The following is an 18,598-nucleotide window of genomic DNA, read 5'->3' on the forward strand; positions in this document are numbered from 1 at the left end:
CTCGATGGCCTTTTCTGTGATTTGTCTTAGTACAAATACGGCGTCTACGCAGGATCTTCCGGATCCGAATCCTTGTTGTTCATCTGATAAAGTTAGTTTATTGATTTTATTGGTTAGGACTTTTGTGGTAAGCTTAAGTGCGGTGTTCAGTAGATGTATACCTCTATAATTGTTGGGGTCTTCTTTATCTCATTTCTTCAACATTGGTATCATTATGCTGTTTCTCGATGCGTCTGGTATCTTGCAGTGAAATATTAGTTTTTGTGTAAGTTTTGTCATCTTAAGGGTTATACTTTCTCCTCCGTGTTTTAGAAGCTAGTTGGCTACTCCGTCTGGTCCTGGTGACTTTCTTTCTTCTTCTTCTTTAACATGCCATACACCAAAGTGCGTAGGCGACTATCGCATTACTAGAATTCTGTTCTTGGCGGCGTGACACAGCTCGCCTGTATTGTGTATTCCTGTCCATTCTTTAATATTCCTTAACTAGGATAATTGTTTGCGGCCGGCTCCTCTCCTACCTTCGATCTTCTCTTGTAGGATTAACTGTGGTATTTCATATTTTGCTCCTCTCAATATGTGCCCAAGGTAACCAATCTTGCGTTTTTTAATTAATTCAAAGAGTTCTCTTTCCACGCCGGCTCTCTTAAGGACGTCATCGTTTCGAACTCTATCCACCCAAAGTATGCGCATCATTCTTCTCAATGATCACATTTCAAATAATTCAAGTTTGTTGATAGATGTTTTTTTCAAAGTCCACGTTTCCATGCCATAAAGTAAGATGGACCATATGTAGCACTTGACCATTCTGTAGCGTATTTCGAAATTTAGGTTTTGATTACATAGGAGCGGTCTGAATTTCACAAAAGCTTGTCTTGCCATTTGTATTCGGGTTTTTATCTCTTGTTGTGGATCCGATTGGTCATTGATTGTGGTGCCAAGGTATTTAAAAGTTTTAACGCGTTTTATGCGATCGTCACCTATGCATATTATCGGTTTTTCTGGAGGGTTTCTGCTAATGGCCATATATTTCGTGACTTTCTTTGTATTCCTTCAATTCTGCCATTTCTTTCCGTAGGTTTCTTATGAATCTTCAATTTTGTTTTTGTGTACCGTGGAAATCGCTTTCCATTCTTTTTGTGTAAACTGTTCCCAGTGTTCATTTTTTTTCTTCTTACTAACTGCTTTGTTTCATTTCGTATTCTTCTATAGGTGTTTCGGGATTCTGGAGTATTTGATGTTTTGTACTTCGTGTAGGCTTCTCGTTTATCTTAACATTTCTCTTTTATTTCTTTTCTGAACCATGCTGTATTGTTGTTGTTTCTTTTGTTCAGTATGACTTTGCGTTTTGGTGCTATTTTCATTCTTATTTACCCCTTCCTCTCTTAGTTTAATCTCACTGCTAATGGTAAAATCCGTCAAGCTGTAGATCTGGTGGATAAACCTACTTTGAGGACGCTGAATCTATTAGAGCTAATTTGAAAGTTAGCTCGCATTTTCGAATAATTGCTGACGAATCAACAACTGAGCATTGACAACCATGTGTTAATCAGAAAATCAAACGAAAGAACTATTAAAGGGAAATGCATCTATGTACGATCTAAATCTCTATTTTTCATCTCAAAGGTACCAGTTCACTTTTATTGTTATTATTAAGTGGCGCTGATCATGTTACTTCTCAGCAATGTTAGGTAGAAGAATACGAAGGCGAAATAAAACACATTTGAATCGAAGAGCGAAAGGAGAGGTTGCGAAACACGTTACTCATCCCCTTCTTTCACTCGACTCCTCATTAGGAAATAGAGACATTTATTTTATTCTAGCTTCTCACCAGAATTTCGGTTTTCATACATTGGACTAGATAATCATGACAAAAATATACGTACATATATAAAAATAGGTTTATAAATAACATAAAAAACATATCGCTTCTTTGAAGACTAAATATTTTTGGGAATGTATATCAAGACTTACGATAATATGCCCCATTGGTGTGACGTTACATTGTTGTCTGTTTGAGTTTAGGTACATCGACTGAATTTCTCAGACATTTCCCACAGTTTATTTTAAATTCTTCAGATACATTTTGGATTGATAACAATCTTGCCAAAATGATTTTTTCTTATTATTTAGTTCTTCTTTTACAGCTTTTATCGATGTTTACCATCATAGCACTCTTTTGCAATTCTTTTTGTCTGCTTGAAGCGTTTTAGACCGTCTCTAGAGCAATTCAGGGCAGACGTGAACGATTCTAAACCTTCTAAGATAGTCTATAATATTTGAGAACTGTCCTAATATGCTACACGAAGTCTAGAACACTTCAAAACATGTTGGGATTATCTTGTAATGTCCCTTTTTGTAGTTAGAAATAATTCAGGAGCCCTGGTAACTTCTATCATAGACTGAAATATTTCAGTAGAGTTATAGAATGATAAGTATGCTCTGGAGCACTTTACGATAGCCTGAAAGATTCCATAACTGTTCTGAAATGTGTCAGATGGCTCTGGAAAAAACAGCATAGCTAAATTGTTTCTGGATGGTTTTGAAATGTTTTAAAATTTCCTAAAAAATTTTAGAGTAACCAGGAATATTTCGGGATTTCCTGGCATATTTTTTGTCGCTCTAAACTACATAAGAATCTTTCACACATTATCTGGAATATTTATTACTGGGATATATGGAAGACCCAGAACAAGCTGATATATGTTGGGAATGTCCTGTAATGATTTAGAGCCTCTAAACAAATTCGCAGTAGAAATATTCCGGATCCTAGTAAGCTTTCATGGGAAATTGAAGTACTTTAGGTTTCCTAGAATGATAAACGGGGCTGTGGAGTTTTCAGGACAAACCGAAAGATTTCATCATTATCCTGGAATGTGCCAATTAACTCTAGAAAAGATTTCTGGACTGTCTTGAGGGTTTCTGAATAATTTTAGAGCAGCCTGGAATATTTCGTGGCTTCCCTGAAATGCTTTAGGTGGATTCGGGAGAGTTTAGAGAAGTCTGGAATCCTTAATAACTTCCTGAAACATTCCAGGAATATTCCTGTATATTTCAGAGGTCTATAGAGAACTCAGGATTCATTAAATGTGTCGGAACTGACCTGAAACATTTTAGTTTAGGTGTCTCTAACCGAATACAAAAAAGGAATGATCTACGAGTTGTATGACCTATGTCAGCCAGAAATATGTTTTAGGCGAATATTGATATTAGAATATTGAGGCTTCTAAATGAATTCAAGACAGCCAGGAATGATTGAGGAGTCCTAAAGGTGTCCATGGGAGAGATCTCAGTCCACCTTTCATATAACGGCATTATCATGGAATGCTTTAGGGAGGTCTAAAAGAATTCTGGAGAATGTGTTGTAATATTTTACGTTGCTCTTGAGAACTATAAATGTTTTAGGATGCTTAGGAGAACTTTTGGGATAGCCTAGAACTATTCTCGACTTTTAAAATATTTCAGCACTGTTCTGGAATATTTTTGGTATATATATAGAGGACTCAGCAAATCTGCAATATGTAAGTACTATTTTAAAGTATTTTAGGAATCTCCGCCTTGCAGAGCATCCAACTAGATGAGAAAGACATCAAACTTATTGCCAAACTTTACTGGAACCAAACAGCCATTATTAATACCAACAACAGAGAATCAAAGCCAATCAGTATTGAACGAGGCGTAAGACAAGGCTGTATACTATCTCCCACCCTCTTTAACGTGTATTCTGAGAATCTATTTAGGGAAGCTTTAAAAGATCAAAAAGGAATTATCATAGGAGGAGAAATAATTAACAATATACGGTACGCCGACGATACTGTGATTCTAGCTGAAAACATCGACGATCTGCAAGAGCTAATCAATAGAGTTGACATGAAATGCACAAATTGGGGACTGTCGGTAAATATCGATAAAACTAAATACATGGTGACCAGTAAAGTGGATATCGGCGCAACCCAACTGATATTAAACCAACAACCGCTGCAGAGAGTTCAGAGATTCAAATACCTTGGATGTTGGATTACCCAAAATCTAGATCCATCCTTCGAAATTCGATGTAGAATTGAACAGGCAAGAAACTCATTTCAAAAATTCAAGCCTCTATTATCCAATAACTCATTAAATTTGGAAATCCGTGAAAAGTTTACAAGATGTTACGTGTGGTCTGTACTTTTGTATGGATGTGAAACTTGGACTTTAAACGCCGATATCATGAATAAAATCGAGGCGTTTGAGATGTGGTTGTATCGAAGGATACTAAAAATTCCATGGACTAGCAGAACCAGAAACGAAGAAGTTCTTCGAAGAATGGGACATCAACGAACTCTATTAAATATTATTAAGAGGCGTAAACTAGAATATATTGGACATATAATCAGAGGATCAAGATATGAGTTCCTTCGGCTAATTCTCAACGGTAAAATCGAAGGAAAGAAATGGATAGGACGGAAGAAACTCTCTTGGTTGAGGAATTTGCGGCAGTGGACAGGTTTGACAGCGGACCAATTGCTACACGTAGCGCAAGACCGAGATCAGTATAAAAATATTATAAGCATGGTAGTCGCCGACGTTCCGTAGGGATATGGCACTCTAAGAAGAAGAAGACGGAATCTCTAATCGAATTTACTGCAGGCAAGAATGATTTAGTAGCGCTTTAAACGCTTCTATGACGGTATGGAATATTTCATAACTCTCTTAGAATGATACAAAAGGATCTGTCCTAAAATATATACGGTGATTTAGAGTAGCTAGAGTTTTTTGAGAAATTTAAAGTAGCCTTGACTCTATCGGAACTATCGGTATCGGTTTCTTTGGTTTCACTGCTCTTAGTTGGTCGTTGTAGTTTTACAAGATGGCACTTTCTTTTTTCAAGGTTTTTCCTTCTTTCCTGCTACTAGGGATCATTATTGGTCTCTTCTATATCGGTCCATTTTCACTACACATCTTGTGTTCCACTATCCTAACTGGGTAACCAGTTAGTTTATCAGTTTTTTGTGTGTACTTACCAAATCATTCGTTTCTCTTTCGAAAACTTGCTGACTCACTCGAATTAGCTTAATAATTAAGCGGAATACAATATCTGAAATAATTTCTCAGAAAAAAGTCTTAAATAAACTAAATTTAGAATCATAACGTGTACCTAACCTCAACAAAAAAAATTGTATGACGTCACTACTAGCGTGGCATATTTTTTGAATAAATTACACATTTAACACAACTCTTATCACATACAGGGGATAAATATTTTTTAAAAACAAACAAATTTTTACTAATAATTTCATAGAAATAGCTTTGATGCTTAGAATCAGGCATGTAATTGAGTTTGGTGTGAAGATAAAACATAGAATAAAGGGAGGGCCTGATATATGTCCAATTATAATCTTCTGCAAAGGTCTTCCTGATTTACAAATCTCATATGCAGCTGTAGACCTACTTACAACGCTATCAGATCTCCTCCTACAAGTCTTCTTCGTTTTGTTAGTTAACCGATATTCAAGATCTTCGACAATGTGGCCTTCACATTGAGGGAAAATTCAGGTGTTTTTCTTCTTTTTCTTCAGTTAATAGTGCCTTTATTATGAAGACATAAGTAAATAAAAACAGTCTTTTAAAAAACCCTTTGGCACGGATACTTTTCGTTGTTTAAAGCTTATAATGCCGGTGCAGATATTTTAAATGTCAAACAAAATGCAAATGACAAGAACTATGTTGGTTCTAAATGACTATATGAGTGTCGAGGAGTTAAATATAGTCCGACTACATAATGATATGCAAACACTTAATACATTGTATAAGAAGAGTAATACCATCGTAACATCAGTCATGGAAACATAATACAGTTTAGGTCACTTACGAGGGCAAGGTGAAAAGTTCATGTAATGTACATATTACATATATCTAAAAAACTTGAAAACAATTGATTTTTAAAACTCTATTACTATATTGGTTTGCAAAATGTGTACTATCACCTTTTTGGGTTAAGCCAAAACGATCTCTAGTCGCAAATATTGTGCAAATTCAAAGAATATAATGTTAGATTCAAAAAAAGTAAAAAAAATTGTGGGCAAACATAATAAACTGGTTTTTTGATTAGTAGCAGTGTCATCTATGGATCAGACCCAGCACTTTTCACCTTGGTCTTGCATTTAACTGCGTTTATTGTTAAACGCTTCTGTTTTCAAAGTCACAGTAGTCCTAGAACTTTTCTTCGCACTGGATTTTTCTGCTAGTTCTTTCCTACTAGACTTTTTAGACAATGATACAAAAAAATATCTCTTATCTTCCATTATTTCTGTTGTATGTTCAATTTTAAGTGACCTAAAACCTTCCTAATGAAATAAATTCAGTAACCTACACCTAAAAAACCATCTAACCGAAAATTTTTAAAATAAAATTAAAGCATAATCTCTTTCGAGTCTTCTTTTTGCCTTCACTTGCAGTACACCCATAGGATCGGCCGGTAGAGGTAACCCACCATTACAAATCGTCGTTTCACCGTAAAAAATCTTATTCGGACCACAATGGTAACCATAGTATGAGGTGTCGAGAGACCTAAAACATAGGAAGTATATAAATCCAGCGGTCTTTTTAAAAGAAAGTGGTTAAATTCGAAATATTTTATTATTTTTGTATTTGTTGTATTAGGATGATTTAATATTAATCTAGCCTCGGATAGATGGCGTTGCTTGAGAATAAATTGTCGGTTTTGACGCATGTCATCTAATCCATGTCTGTCACAATTTCAAGGCGAACAAAAATTAATTTGGTTTTAATAGTCATCGAAAGCAAGCAACTTGTGTGTTCTTTGAAAAATGAAAAAAGTTTAAATTTAATTTGTTTGTGATCTTAACAGTGTTTGATGGTTAACTAACAGCTACCCCAGAGAACTCAGTACCCTATATAGATAGCGTAGATATTTTTTTTCGCCGATACATCACTGCTGATGAAAATTGGGTTCATTTCCACACGTCGGAGATGAAGTGATAGTAAAAATCGTATACAACAAAAAAAGCGAGTAGTGTGAGTACCTATATTCAACAGTTTTGATGCCGATTTGAAGAAAATTACCCAGAGCACTGACCACATTTAGCTTCCTGTGACATTTATTGTTGCGAAACTTCAAAAAATGCTCAAAGTACACCGTTTTGTAACAAACGAAGAGCCAATACTTCAAGCTATTTTGAGAAGATCGAGCCAGAGCTATTTGGAAGAGGAAAAAGTTAAACGAAAAGGAGACTATGTTGACAGATAATATGGATCGCTTGTGCCAGGCACCCATAAGCGATAACCATTGGATCTGCATTACCGACCGACGCATAACGGTTTATAACCTTTAGTCAGAACAAAACCATAGGTGACAGACGACGTCATGTGTCAAAAGTCAAATTCCAACTGTCAGCTGTCAAATACAAATGTCAACTGCTTTCGTATACAGTTTTAAGAAAAATAAGGGCCAATCAGAAAATCATGATTCACGTCAAAGGAAAACATTGAATGTTCGCTACTCGATATAGGTCTCCTATTTACATCCACTACCCAACACAGGTTTCCACCGAATGTGCGAAAAGTAACAAGAATCGTACTTTTTCTCACTTAGGTCAGATTCATATAACAAAGTGCATTTTTATAAGATAAACGTTTAGGTTAATTTTGAGTTTGTTTATTACCATCAACTTGGTTGATTTGGCATAAAAAGTCCAAATGATTGATTTAGCGTTGACTTTTAGCACTTCCAGAGCTTTAGCGATCATCGTAAGCGATCCATATCACAGTATCATTACCATTTAAATAAAAATCGAAGTAAGTTTGAAACAAATCCTGGAATATCGAAAAAAAAACAGGATCAAGGCAGAAGACCTATCTTATTTATCTATTTTTGTAATCATCCTGCAATGTTTGCTAAAGCAGAGTTTTCTTTACTCTTCTACAAATTTCATTGAAGAAAACATTATTTTCGCTTTGACCCTCGTTTATGCCATACTGTAGAACTGTATATTATCTAAGAATATGCCATATCTTTTGGTACACTTATTGGACTAATTTTTCCATTCACTCGTTTAAATTTTTAAGCCATTTTGAAATGTCAACCAATAAATAGCCTGCATATTCCCCTGATTTGTTCCCGTGTAAAATGCTAGAAACACGATTAAAATCAAGAATTCCAACTGTACAAAAAAAATGAAGAAATGACATCTACTATAACTAAAACATGCGAAAATTTACCCAAAATAATAATCATCGCAATTAGAAGTGTCATTAGATCAATAGTTGCAATGGAGAGTTCGTAAAGGAGCACATTTGTCATTTATTTGCTTACTTAAATTTGCATTGCAATTTTTAAAAGTGTAGATCAATAAATGGCCTACATATTACCCTGATTTGAGCCCATTTGCGCATAATTGTGAAATTCAACTAAGATCAAGAATTCTAACTGTACAAAAATATGCAGAAATAACATCTGCTGCAACTAAAATATGCGAGAATTAGCCCAAAGTAAGAATCGCCGTCATTAGAAGTGTCATCAGATGGATAATTGCAATGGAAAGCTTGTGAAGGTGTACATCTGCCATTTCGTGTCTGTCTTACATTTATAAAGAACTTTAAATACATTATATTAAAACTTTAAGTGATACAGTTTAAATTTGTTGTCAGACAAGAACATATAAGCAAATTTAACTCTGTTGCTTAAACTTGAATATATGGATGTATTGGTAAAGTAAATATAGTCCTTCTCGTACCCTTCGTTCAGTCGTGACGAACGCTTATGGTTTAGGTGTGTTGAATACTATTGAATGCAATTTGACAGCTGTCAGGATTGTATTTGTCAAACGTCAAACGTACACTTGTTATGAAATTAAAGTGGTATTTTATTGCAGTTTGAATTAAAAAACAAAAGCTATGTTACTTATTTTTATACAAAATAATGTCAATTGGTTTATTTGAAAACAAATAATAGTTATTAAAATTTGTAATTAAACAATATTACAACAATTACAAGAGAATATCAACATCAACGATACAGCTTAGGATATATTTATATAAAAGTCCAGGAAGAAGCATTCGTTTTTTAGTGTTAAGTAGAATGGCCACGAATTTGCCAGTGGCGCACTATTTTTGTGGGAATGTGTATAAAAAATAGAAAGGTGAAATGTTTGTTTTTATTTTTTTAATGAAAGATTAAGGGTTTAAGTTTCATTGTTAAATTAACAACTGAAGAAAGAACAGTACAACAACAAAATGGATATAGAAATAAAAAGGAATAAATTCCCCTTTTGACGTTTCGCTAATACTTAAAAATTTCTTACCTTATCAAAACTTCAGTAATACTATTATTAGACAATTCATCGTTAAAATAATACAGCTCTCGCCAATCCTCAGTAGTTCCGTTCCAGAACGTTCTGGGACCAGTTGAGTCAAGCGTAATAAACTGGTACTGTTCGCCCCCTTGTGTCTGCTTTAACTCGAAGCAATCCCTCATTTTATTTTCTAATTTACTCAGTTGGTTTTTGCAAATCGTACACTAAAATGAAATCATGTTATAGGTGGGTAACAACAAAACGTTTCTATACATGTATACACAAGCAAAGGTGATAATAGTTTGAACAAAGAGACACAATCCTAGAAAAAGGAGAGGTGGTGGAAGGAATCTACTTGCAGTAGATTACAATAACTTACACTATTTTGAAGTGACACATGAAGATAAAGGAAGGTGTATAGAATTAAACAAAGGCATCAAGGTTCTTGCATCCAACCTCATCCAGCGCCTCGAGGACATACGGTATCACAACCAAATTTAGGTAAAACTTTAGAGAAAGCCCTTCCTAGATCAGTTTCACTTAATGTGCTTAGATTTGAATTAGATAGTTTAGCTGAAACATGAATTCTAAATAATCAAGTTATAGGTAGCACTGCTCGGGTGTGATAATAATTCAAAAACCGAGTGAATTAGTGTTATGATTATTGTTATATTATTATTATCTTATATTTTATGTGTTTAGATATTTTCTATTGGTCGTCTGTTTCTTTATATAGTGGCCAATATGTTCAATCACAAATGAATCCCTTAATTTGTAATCTCACATTATTCTTAACTTCTTAATATTTTATAGTTTCATCGTGTATAATTGAAACATTGTGAAAACATATCGTGTAATATTTTAATAATTAGTTCATTTACCCCACAACGTAATAAATTGCCGAATAATATATTTTCCAATTGAACTTCCTAAGTGTTGCAATTACGGCCTAGATTAAATTGTATTGTAAGCTCATAGTTCAAAGTTTGTTAGTATGATAGAAGTAATAACCTCTGTGCTGAGGTATACATTATTTGACAGATTATAAATTAGGGATTTGAGCTCATTTGAGCGCAGTCTGTTGTAGATAGTTACCTAACTAACATCTATAGTGTAATTATCAGTAGCTGTCAATAAAACCCACAATTTTTCTCCACAACTTCAACGTTTTATTGTATTTATCATCGTCGATCGAGAAGAAGCGGACAAAGGGGCATTATAAAACGATTCGATCCTTATATCTACATTCGAATCTGTCCAGTCATGCATGATGGAAAGAGTCTGCAAAAATGAAAACGAAAACGCCACTGAAGCATCATTTATTGTTCGTTTGTCCATTGCAAAAGCTGGAAAATCGAATACCATTACCGAGGAATTGATTAAACCTTGCGTGAAGGATATCGTACAATGCATGTTAGGTCCAGATATGACTAAGAAGATTGATAATGTGCAGATGTCAAACAGCACTATAAGTATGAGAATTCACACTATTTCAGACTTTGTAGAGAGAGAGCTTATAAATAGATTAAAAACTTGTGAATTTTTCAGTTTACAGCTTAATGAAAGTACCGACCTTGTTGGACTTGCTGTTCTGCTTGTGTTTGTGAGGTTTCCTTTCGGGATGAAAATAGAAGAATTCTTTATGTGTGAAGAACTTAAAAGCTATGTCACAGCAAATTCAAGCACGCCTTTTAAAGCTCACCGCTGAAGATATGGGTACGGACCACTTCGGGTATGGTCCGGTGGCTATCGAGAGGAACAATTTTAGGGAACTATTTGAACTAGAAGTTCCACTGATTATCAAATTTACAGAGGAGTCCTTCATCCAAGAATTAAAAGATGTCAATTGGCTGCTAAAATTGGGATACCTTTCAGATATCTTCAAAATAATAAATAAAACCACTACTTCGCTTCAAGGCAAAGAAGGAGCACAATTAGATAAAGCCTTGAGATCAGCGAAGATAGCAGTTTGAAACTAAAATACGGTGAAGGAAGCCAAGAAGAGTTCTGGATGCAGGTATATTCAGAAAATAATGTTGGCAAGGTTGCAGTGAAAAAACTTGTGTGTTTCACATCGACTTATCTCTATGACCCTTCTTTCTCCGCATATGCTTACATTAAAAACAAATACAGAAGCAAACTTCAAGTATCAAGGGATTTAAAGGTCAAACTTACAAAGATTCCCATAATTATAAAGGGTATAATGAAAACATCATCGAAACAGTTTCATTCATCACATTAGGTAAGGATATTTGAATATCAAGTGTACTGTATTTTATTGATCTGAAATAAAGTTTATATTGAAATCAAATGAGCCTCAGAATTGTATTTTTTTCATTTGTTGTCGTTTCCCAAATCGCTTCAAGGGTTGTTGTGCCTCGAAATATTTTTAGCCCTACAAGGGTGCCACGACTAAAAAAGTTTGAGAACCACTGATTTACGGTACTACAAATTTTACTTTAACCCGATTTAATCAGGTTCGAGTTGAATAGTTCAGGTGTTTTGGCGATAAAATTAATTATTTTTCACACGCACATGTGATTCTCAGTTTGCAGCTTTTACAAAATGTGTAGACAGTGCCAATTTTAACGTGAAATATTTAAAGATATTAAAAAAAAAAGAAATAACCAATTAAATAAGGTAAACTTAAGCAAAAAAATATTTAAGAAAGCACAGAATACTTTTCCAAACAAATACATACCAATGAATTCATCACGGACGAGTCTTCGATTATGTCAAACTTTAACAAAATCGTTATGGTTATATTATTTTCGTGCCACTGGAACAGCACACATTTTTCTGTCGGATTCTCGCTATTACAACTTTTTTCTGGTTGCTTCGTAATTTTTTTACGTCGAAAGTCAAAACTAGGCTTCGCAATAACAGATTTCCGGTTGTCTATTTTACTTCCTTTGGCACTATAATTCAGAAACGACAGAGATTTCAGTCTGTTGGGTATAAACGTGGAGTCTGGAAAATTATACTCCCCGCTTTTTTCGTACAGCAACAAGTTACTTTTTTCGCGAGAAAAATTGAAACTATCTTCTTTGTGAATACTTTGGCAGCTTCGATTTATCGATTTTTGTTGTAAAACATCCTTCTTCTCGCTTTCTTCGTAAAACGAAAGGGACATCTGCTTTCCATCGCGTTTTAATACTGGAAATGTAGGATCAGCAATCGTTTGTGATCGTTTGGATATATAGTTGTGAATTTTTTTGTTTAGTTTGGCAGTTTTGCCCTCTTCATTACTAGATACATTATTTGTAGACTCAACTATATCCGGCTTACTTTCATTATGACAAAGAGATAATGGATTGAAGTGAACAAACTTCTTCTGTTCCTGCAACGGAGTGCTACACACAACAATCTGGCTAGATAGGTTGTAATCACTGGTTTGCCGTATCAGTTTGTTTGTGCTGCTTTTGGTAGTAGTATTTTCGAGATTTAAAAATCGAGGTCGACTTTTCTTGGTTGTTGGGGTAAAATTAGGCTCAAACGTTGGGACAGGCCGTTCCTCGGGCACCGAAGTGAACAGAAGTGATTGTTCTCTTTTAATTGTAGACAAAATTGATGTTTCTTTCTGAGATAATTTTCTCGGCTTCTGAAAAAGATAAAATGTATTGAAAAAATTATTCATTATTTTGTTGCAATTAGCAGCTTGTTACAAATACAAATTTTCACAAATCTTCAAACAGCAGAAAAGGGTGGTCAATGTTAAATCAATCAAAATAATCTTTTTTTCTGTTGAAATGTACTTACAGATATTATTTTTCAAAGAGTCTACCCTATTCACATAAAAATTACAATAGAAAACCACGATTATATACATATGAAGGTAATATAAAGGACCAATGTCGGAGGAGAAAGATTATATGTTAAATACATAAATTAAATTCAGTGTTTGTCGCACCTGTGACAGAAACTGAAATTATGGATATAACTAAAAATTTAAAAAACAAAATGAGTTGTGGAATTGATGAAATACCCACTAAAATCCTTAAACTTTGTATAAAGGAGATAGTGAATCTTCTCACTACAATCATAAATAATTCACTAAAATCTGGTGTATTTCCTGAATGCCTGAAAACTTCCATAGTAACACCTGTTTACAAAAAGGGTGATCCTAAATTAATTAATAACTATAGACCAATTAGCCTTCTATGTTCCTTTTCAAAAATCTTAGAAATGACTATGTATAGGCGGATAACAGAATTTTTAACAAAATGTCATATTATTAGTGCAAATCAGCATGGTTATCAACAGGGAAAATCAACTCAGACTGCGATTTTTCAATTTGTCTGGGATATTTTGAAATGTACTGAGATTGGTCATATGGCTTTGGGTCTCTTTTTGGACCTATCAAAGGCATATGACTGTTTAGTGCATGACCTATTATTTGATAAATTGGAGAAATATGGTATATGTGGACCAGCATTGAACTGGTTTAAGTCCTACTTGGCAAATAGGAGACATTTACTAAAAATACATAAAAACACTGAAATAGGCATCTCATCTGAAAGCACTATCAATATTGGAGTACCACAAGGAAGTGTGATTGGTCCTTTACTGTTTGTGATCTATATCAATGATCTTCATGGTCTAGTGGCTAATACTACTTCCAGCATAACAAATTATGCAGATGATACAAACATTTTAGTCAGTGGTAAAGACATGTCTGTTCTAAGCGTTAATGCTAGTTTAGAGTTCCAGAAAGCTAAAGACTGGTTTTCTATGAATAGGTTGGTTTTAAATCAAAATAAAACAGATCTTCTTTTGTTTAAGACAAATTATGCACATTCAGATGCCAAACAGTATTATTGTAAATAATGACACTTTAAATATTAGCAGCAGTACCAAATTTTTAGGATTATATATTGACAGTTTTTTATGTTGGGATAAACATGTTGACCAGTTATGTATGTCTTTGAGTAAAGTGATTTACAGCTTTAGAGTTCTAAAAAAATACATGAATAGTAACTCATTAAAAACAGTGTATCATGCTAATTTTGAAGCAAAATTTAGATATGGTCTAATAAATTTTGGCCACAGTAGGGACATAAATAATGTATTTCTGGTTCAGAAAAAAATAATCAGAGTTATGTTTGACTTAAAAAGTAGGGAATCATGTAGAGGGCATTTTAGGAGTAATAATATTTTAACAGTTTATGCTGTATTTATTCAAGAATGCTTACTGTTTCTATATAAGAATAAAATACTCTTTAGGAACTTTGAGCCCAATAGTATAGTAAATACCAGGTTATATAATTATAAAATTCCAATACACAGGTTAAGTATAACAGAAAAAAACGCTCTTTATTGCTGCATCAAATTGTTTAATAAACTGCCTGAACCTATTAAAAGGGAGGAAAGATTAAGTTTGTATAAACATTAAATATTTAAATTACTGGTAGCTCTTGAGCCATATTCTGTGGAGGACTATTTGTATATGTAACGGTTAGGAATAAGTAAATAATATTTTCGTTTGTGACACTGTTTTTTTTAAATAATTTTATGTTCATGGAATGTATATTATTTTCTAAAAATAAAGATATTGTTATGTTATGTTATGTTATGTTAATAAAATTAATATTAAAGCGGATAAATCATACTTTCTCTAACCTATAATGGTGTTTGTTCTCCCTGAAATAGTTCTCCCCAAGAAATCAGAACGAAGGCGCTGTTTGCTTCAGGAACATTTACCTCAGTAGATTTCATCATTTCAGTATAATTTTTATTATATTGGACTTTTTTTATATATTGGACAAAAGTTTTTTGATCATTTGACGCTTGAATGTCTTTTTTATCAGCATCATGTCTTGCACGATTTAGGGGCACTCCACTAGGGGGCATGTAATTTATGACATATACATATAACGTGATACTTAAATAAACGTGATCAATAAACATAACAATAACAATGACGGAATAACAAAACAAGAAACAGTACTTTCATAAGATGTCATGCATTTTGTTTGCTGTAAACATTTTGTTCTGCATTACTGGTATTGTGATAGGTGATACAGGTGTTGAAAACATGTTAATTAATAATGAAAGTATTATACATGCCAAAAAAGCAAATATCAACTTTGAATAAATATTAATGTGTTAAGTACCTTGTTAGTAATGCCACCTCGCAGATTTTGAAATATATTTTCATGGGAAAGCTTAACTAACTTGGAATATTCGTTACCAGAAATATACACTTCATATAACTGCACTTCGTGTGGTAGAGAGAATAACGGTTTGATTAATTTATTGGAACATACAACACCGCATGCTTCTGTTAGTAATACTAGTTGTGTTAATGCTGAACAAAGTTGTGTTACGACTAACCTAAAACAAATTATCAGCAATATGTCACACAATATGTTGTAAATAAAACAAAAAAGAATTTAGTTAACAGTAAAGTGGTAAACTTACCTATTACGGTAGCTAACAACGCCCCCTAGTACATAGTTGCCACTTCTACAGCATTCCAAAATATGTATAGCTTGAGTAAATATGTCATTAGAGCTCTGCAAATATAAAAAGTTATACAAGTGTGGTTTCACATCCTTAGATAGATGGCATTACACGAGAAAACTGCTCTGGGTTTTGAAATATGTCATTTTGGGAAGCTCAATTGTTCCTGATCATGGTAGTGTCTGAAAATTGACATGGAGGTGTCCCAGAAACAGTTATTATCTCAAAAATCATCGACAAAGTCTGTAATAGGATCATGAGAGATTACATTACACCAATTGGTATTGAAACTGATCAAGCACCCACCATATTTGCCAGATTTAGCTTCCTGTGACTATTTTCTCTTCAAAAACTTCACATTAATTTTAAGTCAATCTAAATTAATTTTGTGAATGGATAAAACAAATCCATAAAATCGTCTTATTAATTGTCTTGAGGAAAGGGTAGATTTTGTTCAAAAATAAATAAGAAAACAACTAAAACTGAGCATTTTAATACTAAGGCTATGTAAATGTTATGTGTAAATAATTATCAAATACTGAAAAAGCTTTAGATAATCTGTAATCAGTAGTAAATTGTTTTAAACTTTGGATAGACTATGACACAAATAAGTTTCACATAAAGATAGAGCAACATCAATAATATTAGCTCAAAATAGCATTAGTTCATTATAATAAAATAAACCTAATCGAACTTAACAACCCTTTCAATACTTAACCATATAAAAAATATACATACTTTAGGTAATACAAATGCTGGCTTTGGTGTAAATAGTTTACCAGATACTAATAGCATCTTTAAGTAAGAGTCGATAATATCCTGTAACTTTTCTACATCACATTTACTATTATAATTCAACTGTAGGGAATAAATATCTTTATGGAAAAATTCTATCACAGCAAATAAACTTTTGGCACGAGATTGCAAAAAAGTGCTTGGAGTATTTTTATCGGTGCCCATAACCTACAAAAAAAATAATTTATATTTTGGAAATAACAAATTTGTATAATTAAAGTAACATTATATGACAGCACAAAACAAACTATTCTCTGATCATCAATCTCTCACATGGAGACATATGCTGTTGAGCAGATGTCTCCATGTGACATCTTTTTAAGCAAAGAGCTAGATATATTTTTCTGAGTTTTGTCTGATAGCTTCTTTCATAACTTCCCACCATAATCTTTCAACACCCTCTGTGAGGTACTAAAGTGATCAGAAATTAACTTTGCTTTAATCTTGAAAAGACTGCAAACTGTGGAAAACAAAAACAAATACATCACTAATTTTTAAAGCCAAATGTTATCATTTTCAATAGGTTGATATGGAAAAGAACTTCTTATATTTGAAATATTTAAGATGTAGGGTTTTTAAGTGAAGATAATATGTATACTAGATCATGAATAAAAAGGAAAACAGCACAAACTAATACATCCATAAATCTGTTTTTCCATAAAACTATTTTAATTAAATTATATTTTATCCACTTAAAAAACCAAAAACATAAAATATATATTACTTACAAAGAAGAATTGTTTGTGTTCAATAATGACAAACTTTCCATTAACCAATGTAATCACATCTGGCTTTGAAAATATATTCTTCATGCATTGTATAGTACCCACAACTTGGCCACACAAAGCAGCTTTTTGTTCTTGAGGCACCCACATTGGATGAAAGTACAAAATAGGTCCAATTTCATCATCTTCTTGTGATTTTTGAGTATCATATATGAACAGAATGTGAATTTCCCTAAAATATGTAAACATATCAAAATATTCTAAATCATTTGCAATAAAATTTTTAATTTTTTCATGTTCACCAATGATTCAATACGAATTCAGATATATATTCAATACAAATGGATATGCTTTCATTAAAGTAAATCCCCCATATGTCCATTAAACTTAATACTCTCAAGGATTTTATAGGCTTTATACTTAATTTTTTAATTATAGAAAGTGTCGTGAATATATATTCTTTTATAATGTGAAAAGTATTAGTGTACTTACACTGTACAAGTGATAATAGTATCTGAGTGAAATAATGATTTTCTATATTATATTTTTTAGGCAAAAATTATTCTAGTAAATAGTTTTAGTTCAACAAAAGTTTGACTTAAATAACAATTTCCATCAATTAGATAGTTCAACTGTATAAAATAGAAATCACTTACTTTGCCATAATCAAAACTATAGAGATACGTTCATTTAAAATATTTAAATCAAATTTATCAAAACATTTCACACTTTTGACATGCTTTTGACGTTTTCACTAAACAAATAAAAAGAATCAAATTATTGTATCGATGTGAAGATAGCAACTAGCAACATTTCTTAAAACCTAAAAACCACAGTATACACCACAAATAGTATTGTAAATTAAATAGGAAAAGGTGGGGAACGCGAATTGTAGGGGCCATCCGTTCGTAATGGCGACAGCGCTACTAGTCATGTTAATCCGTTAAGGTGAAGGGTGGTGAAGGTATGACATAGCAAGAGTCGTATGACGTTAATGTAAGTGCTGTTGTGATAATTTCATTAGTTTTACATATTTATCCAAATAATATGTTTAAAAAAAAACAAAGATTATAGCAAATTCTAATAAAATCACAACTTAAATTTACAATAACTTATTTCTAAAGAATTTTCAGTATCCACCAAAAATAAAATGTGTTAGAAAAATGGTATATATTATAGTATTTCAAATCGAAAAAATGAAAAGAATATTTATGAATAGGTGAAAGTTAGATAAAATTGGACGAACGGCTATTAAATATTCTAAGGATTAGGAGTTAATTTTTACAAGCACCAGGTAAGAACATTATTAATTATACCAAACTTTTG

General features: G+C 32.9%; 1 protein-coding gene across 1 annotated transcript; it reads right to left on the reverse strand.

Moving 5' to 3' along the window:
* Positions 1 to 1,789: 1,789 nt before the first annotated feature.
* HPS4 (Hermansky-Pudlak syndrome 4 protein) lies at positions 1,790 to 18,058 on the reverse strand. The gene is made up of 8 exons (XM_072534121.1): positions 17,929 to 18,058; positions 17,276 to 17,504; positions 16,491 to 16,715; positions 15,711 to 15,805; positions 15,404 to 15,623; positions 11,992 to 12,891; positions 9,300 to 9,514; positions 1,790 to 6,546 (listed from the first exon to the last, which is right to left on the reverse strand). The coding sequence occupies exons 1-8, from the start codon at positions 17,934 to 17,936 to the stop codon at positions 6,378 to 6,380; spliced, it is 2,061 nt and encodes a 686-aa protein (XP_072390222.1). The 5' UTR covers positions 17,937 to 18,058; the 3' UTR covers positions 1,790 to 6,377.
* Between the last annotated feature and the right edge of the window lie 540 nt (positions 18,059 to 18,598).

The sequence above is a fragment of the Diabrotica undecimpunctata genome, chromosome 6 (assembly GCF_040954645.1).
Source record: "Diabrotica undecimpunctata isolate CICGRU chromosome 6, icDiaUnde3, whole genome shotgun sequence".
NCBI classification, from domain to species: domain Eukaryota; kingdom Metazoa; phylum Arthropoda; class Insecta; order Coleoptera; family Chrysomelidae; genus Diabrotica; species Diabrotica undecimpunctata.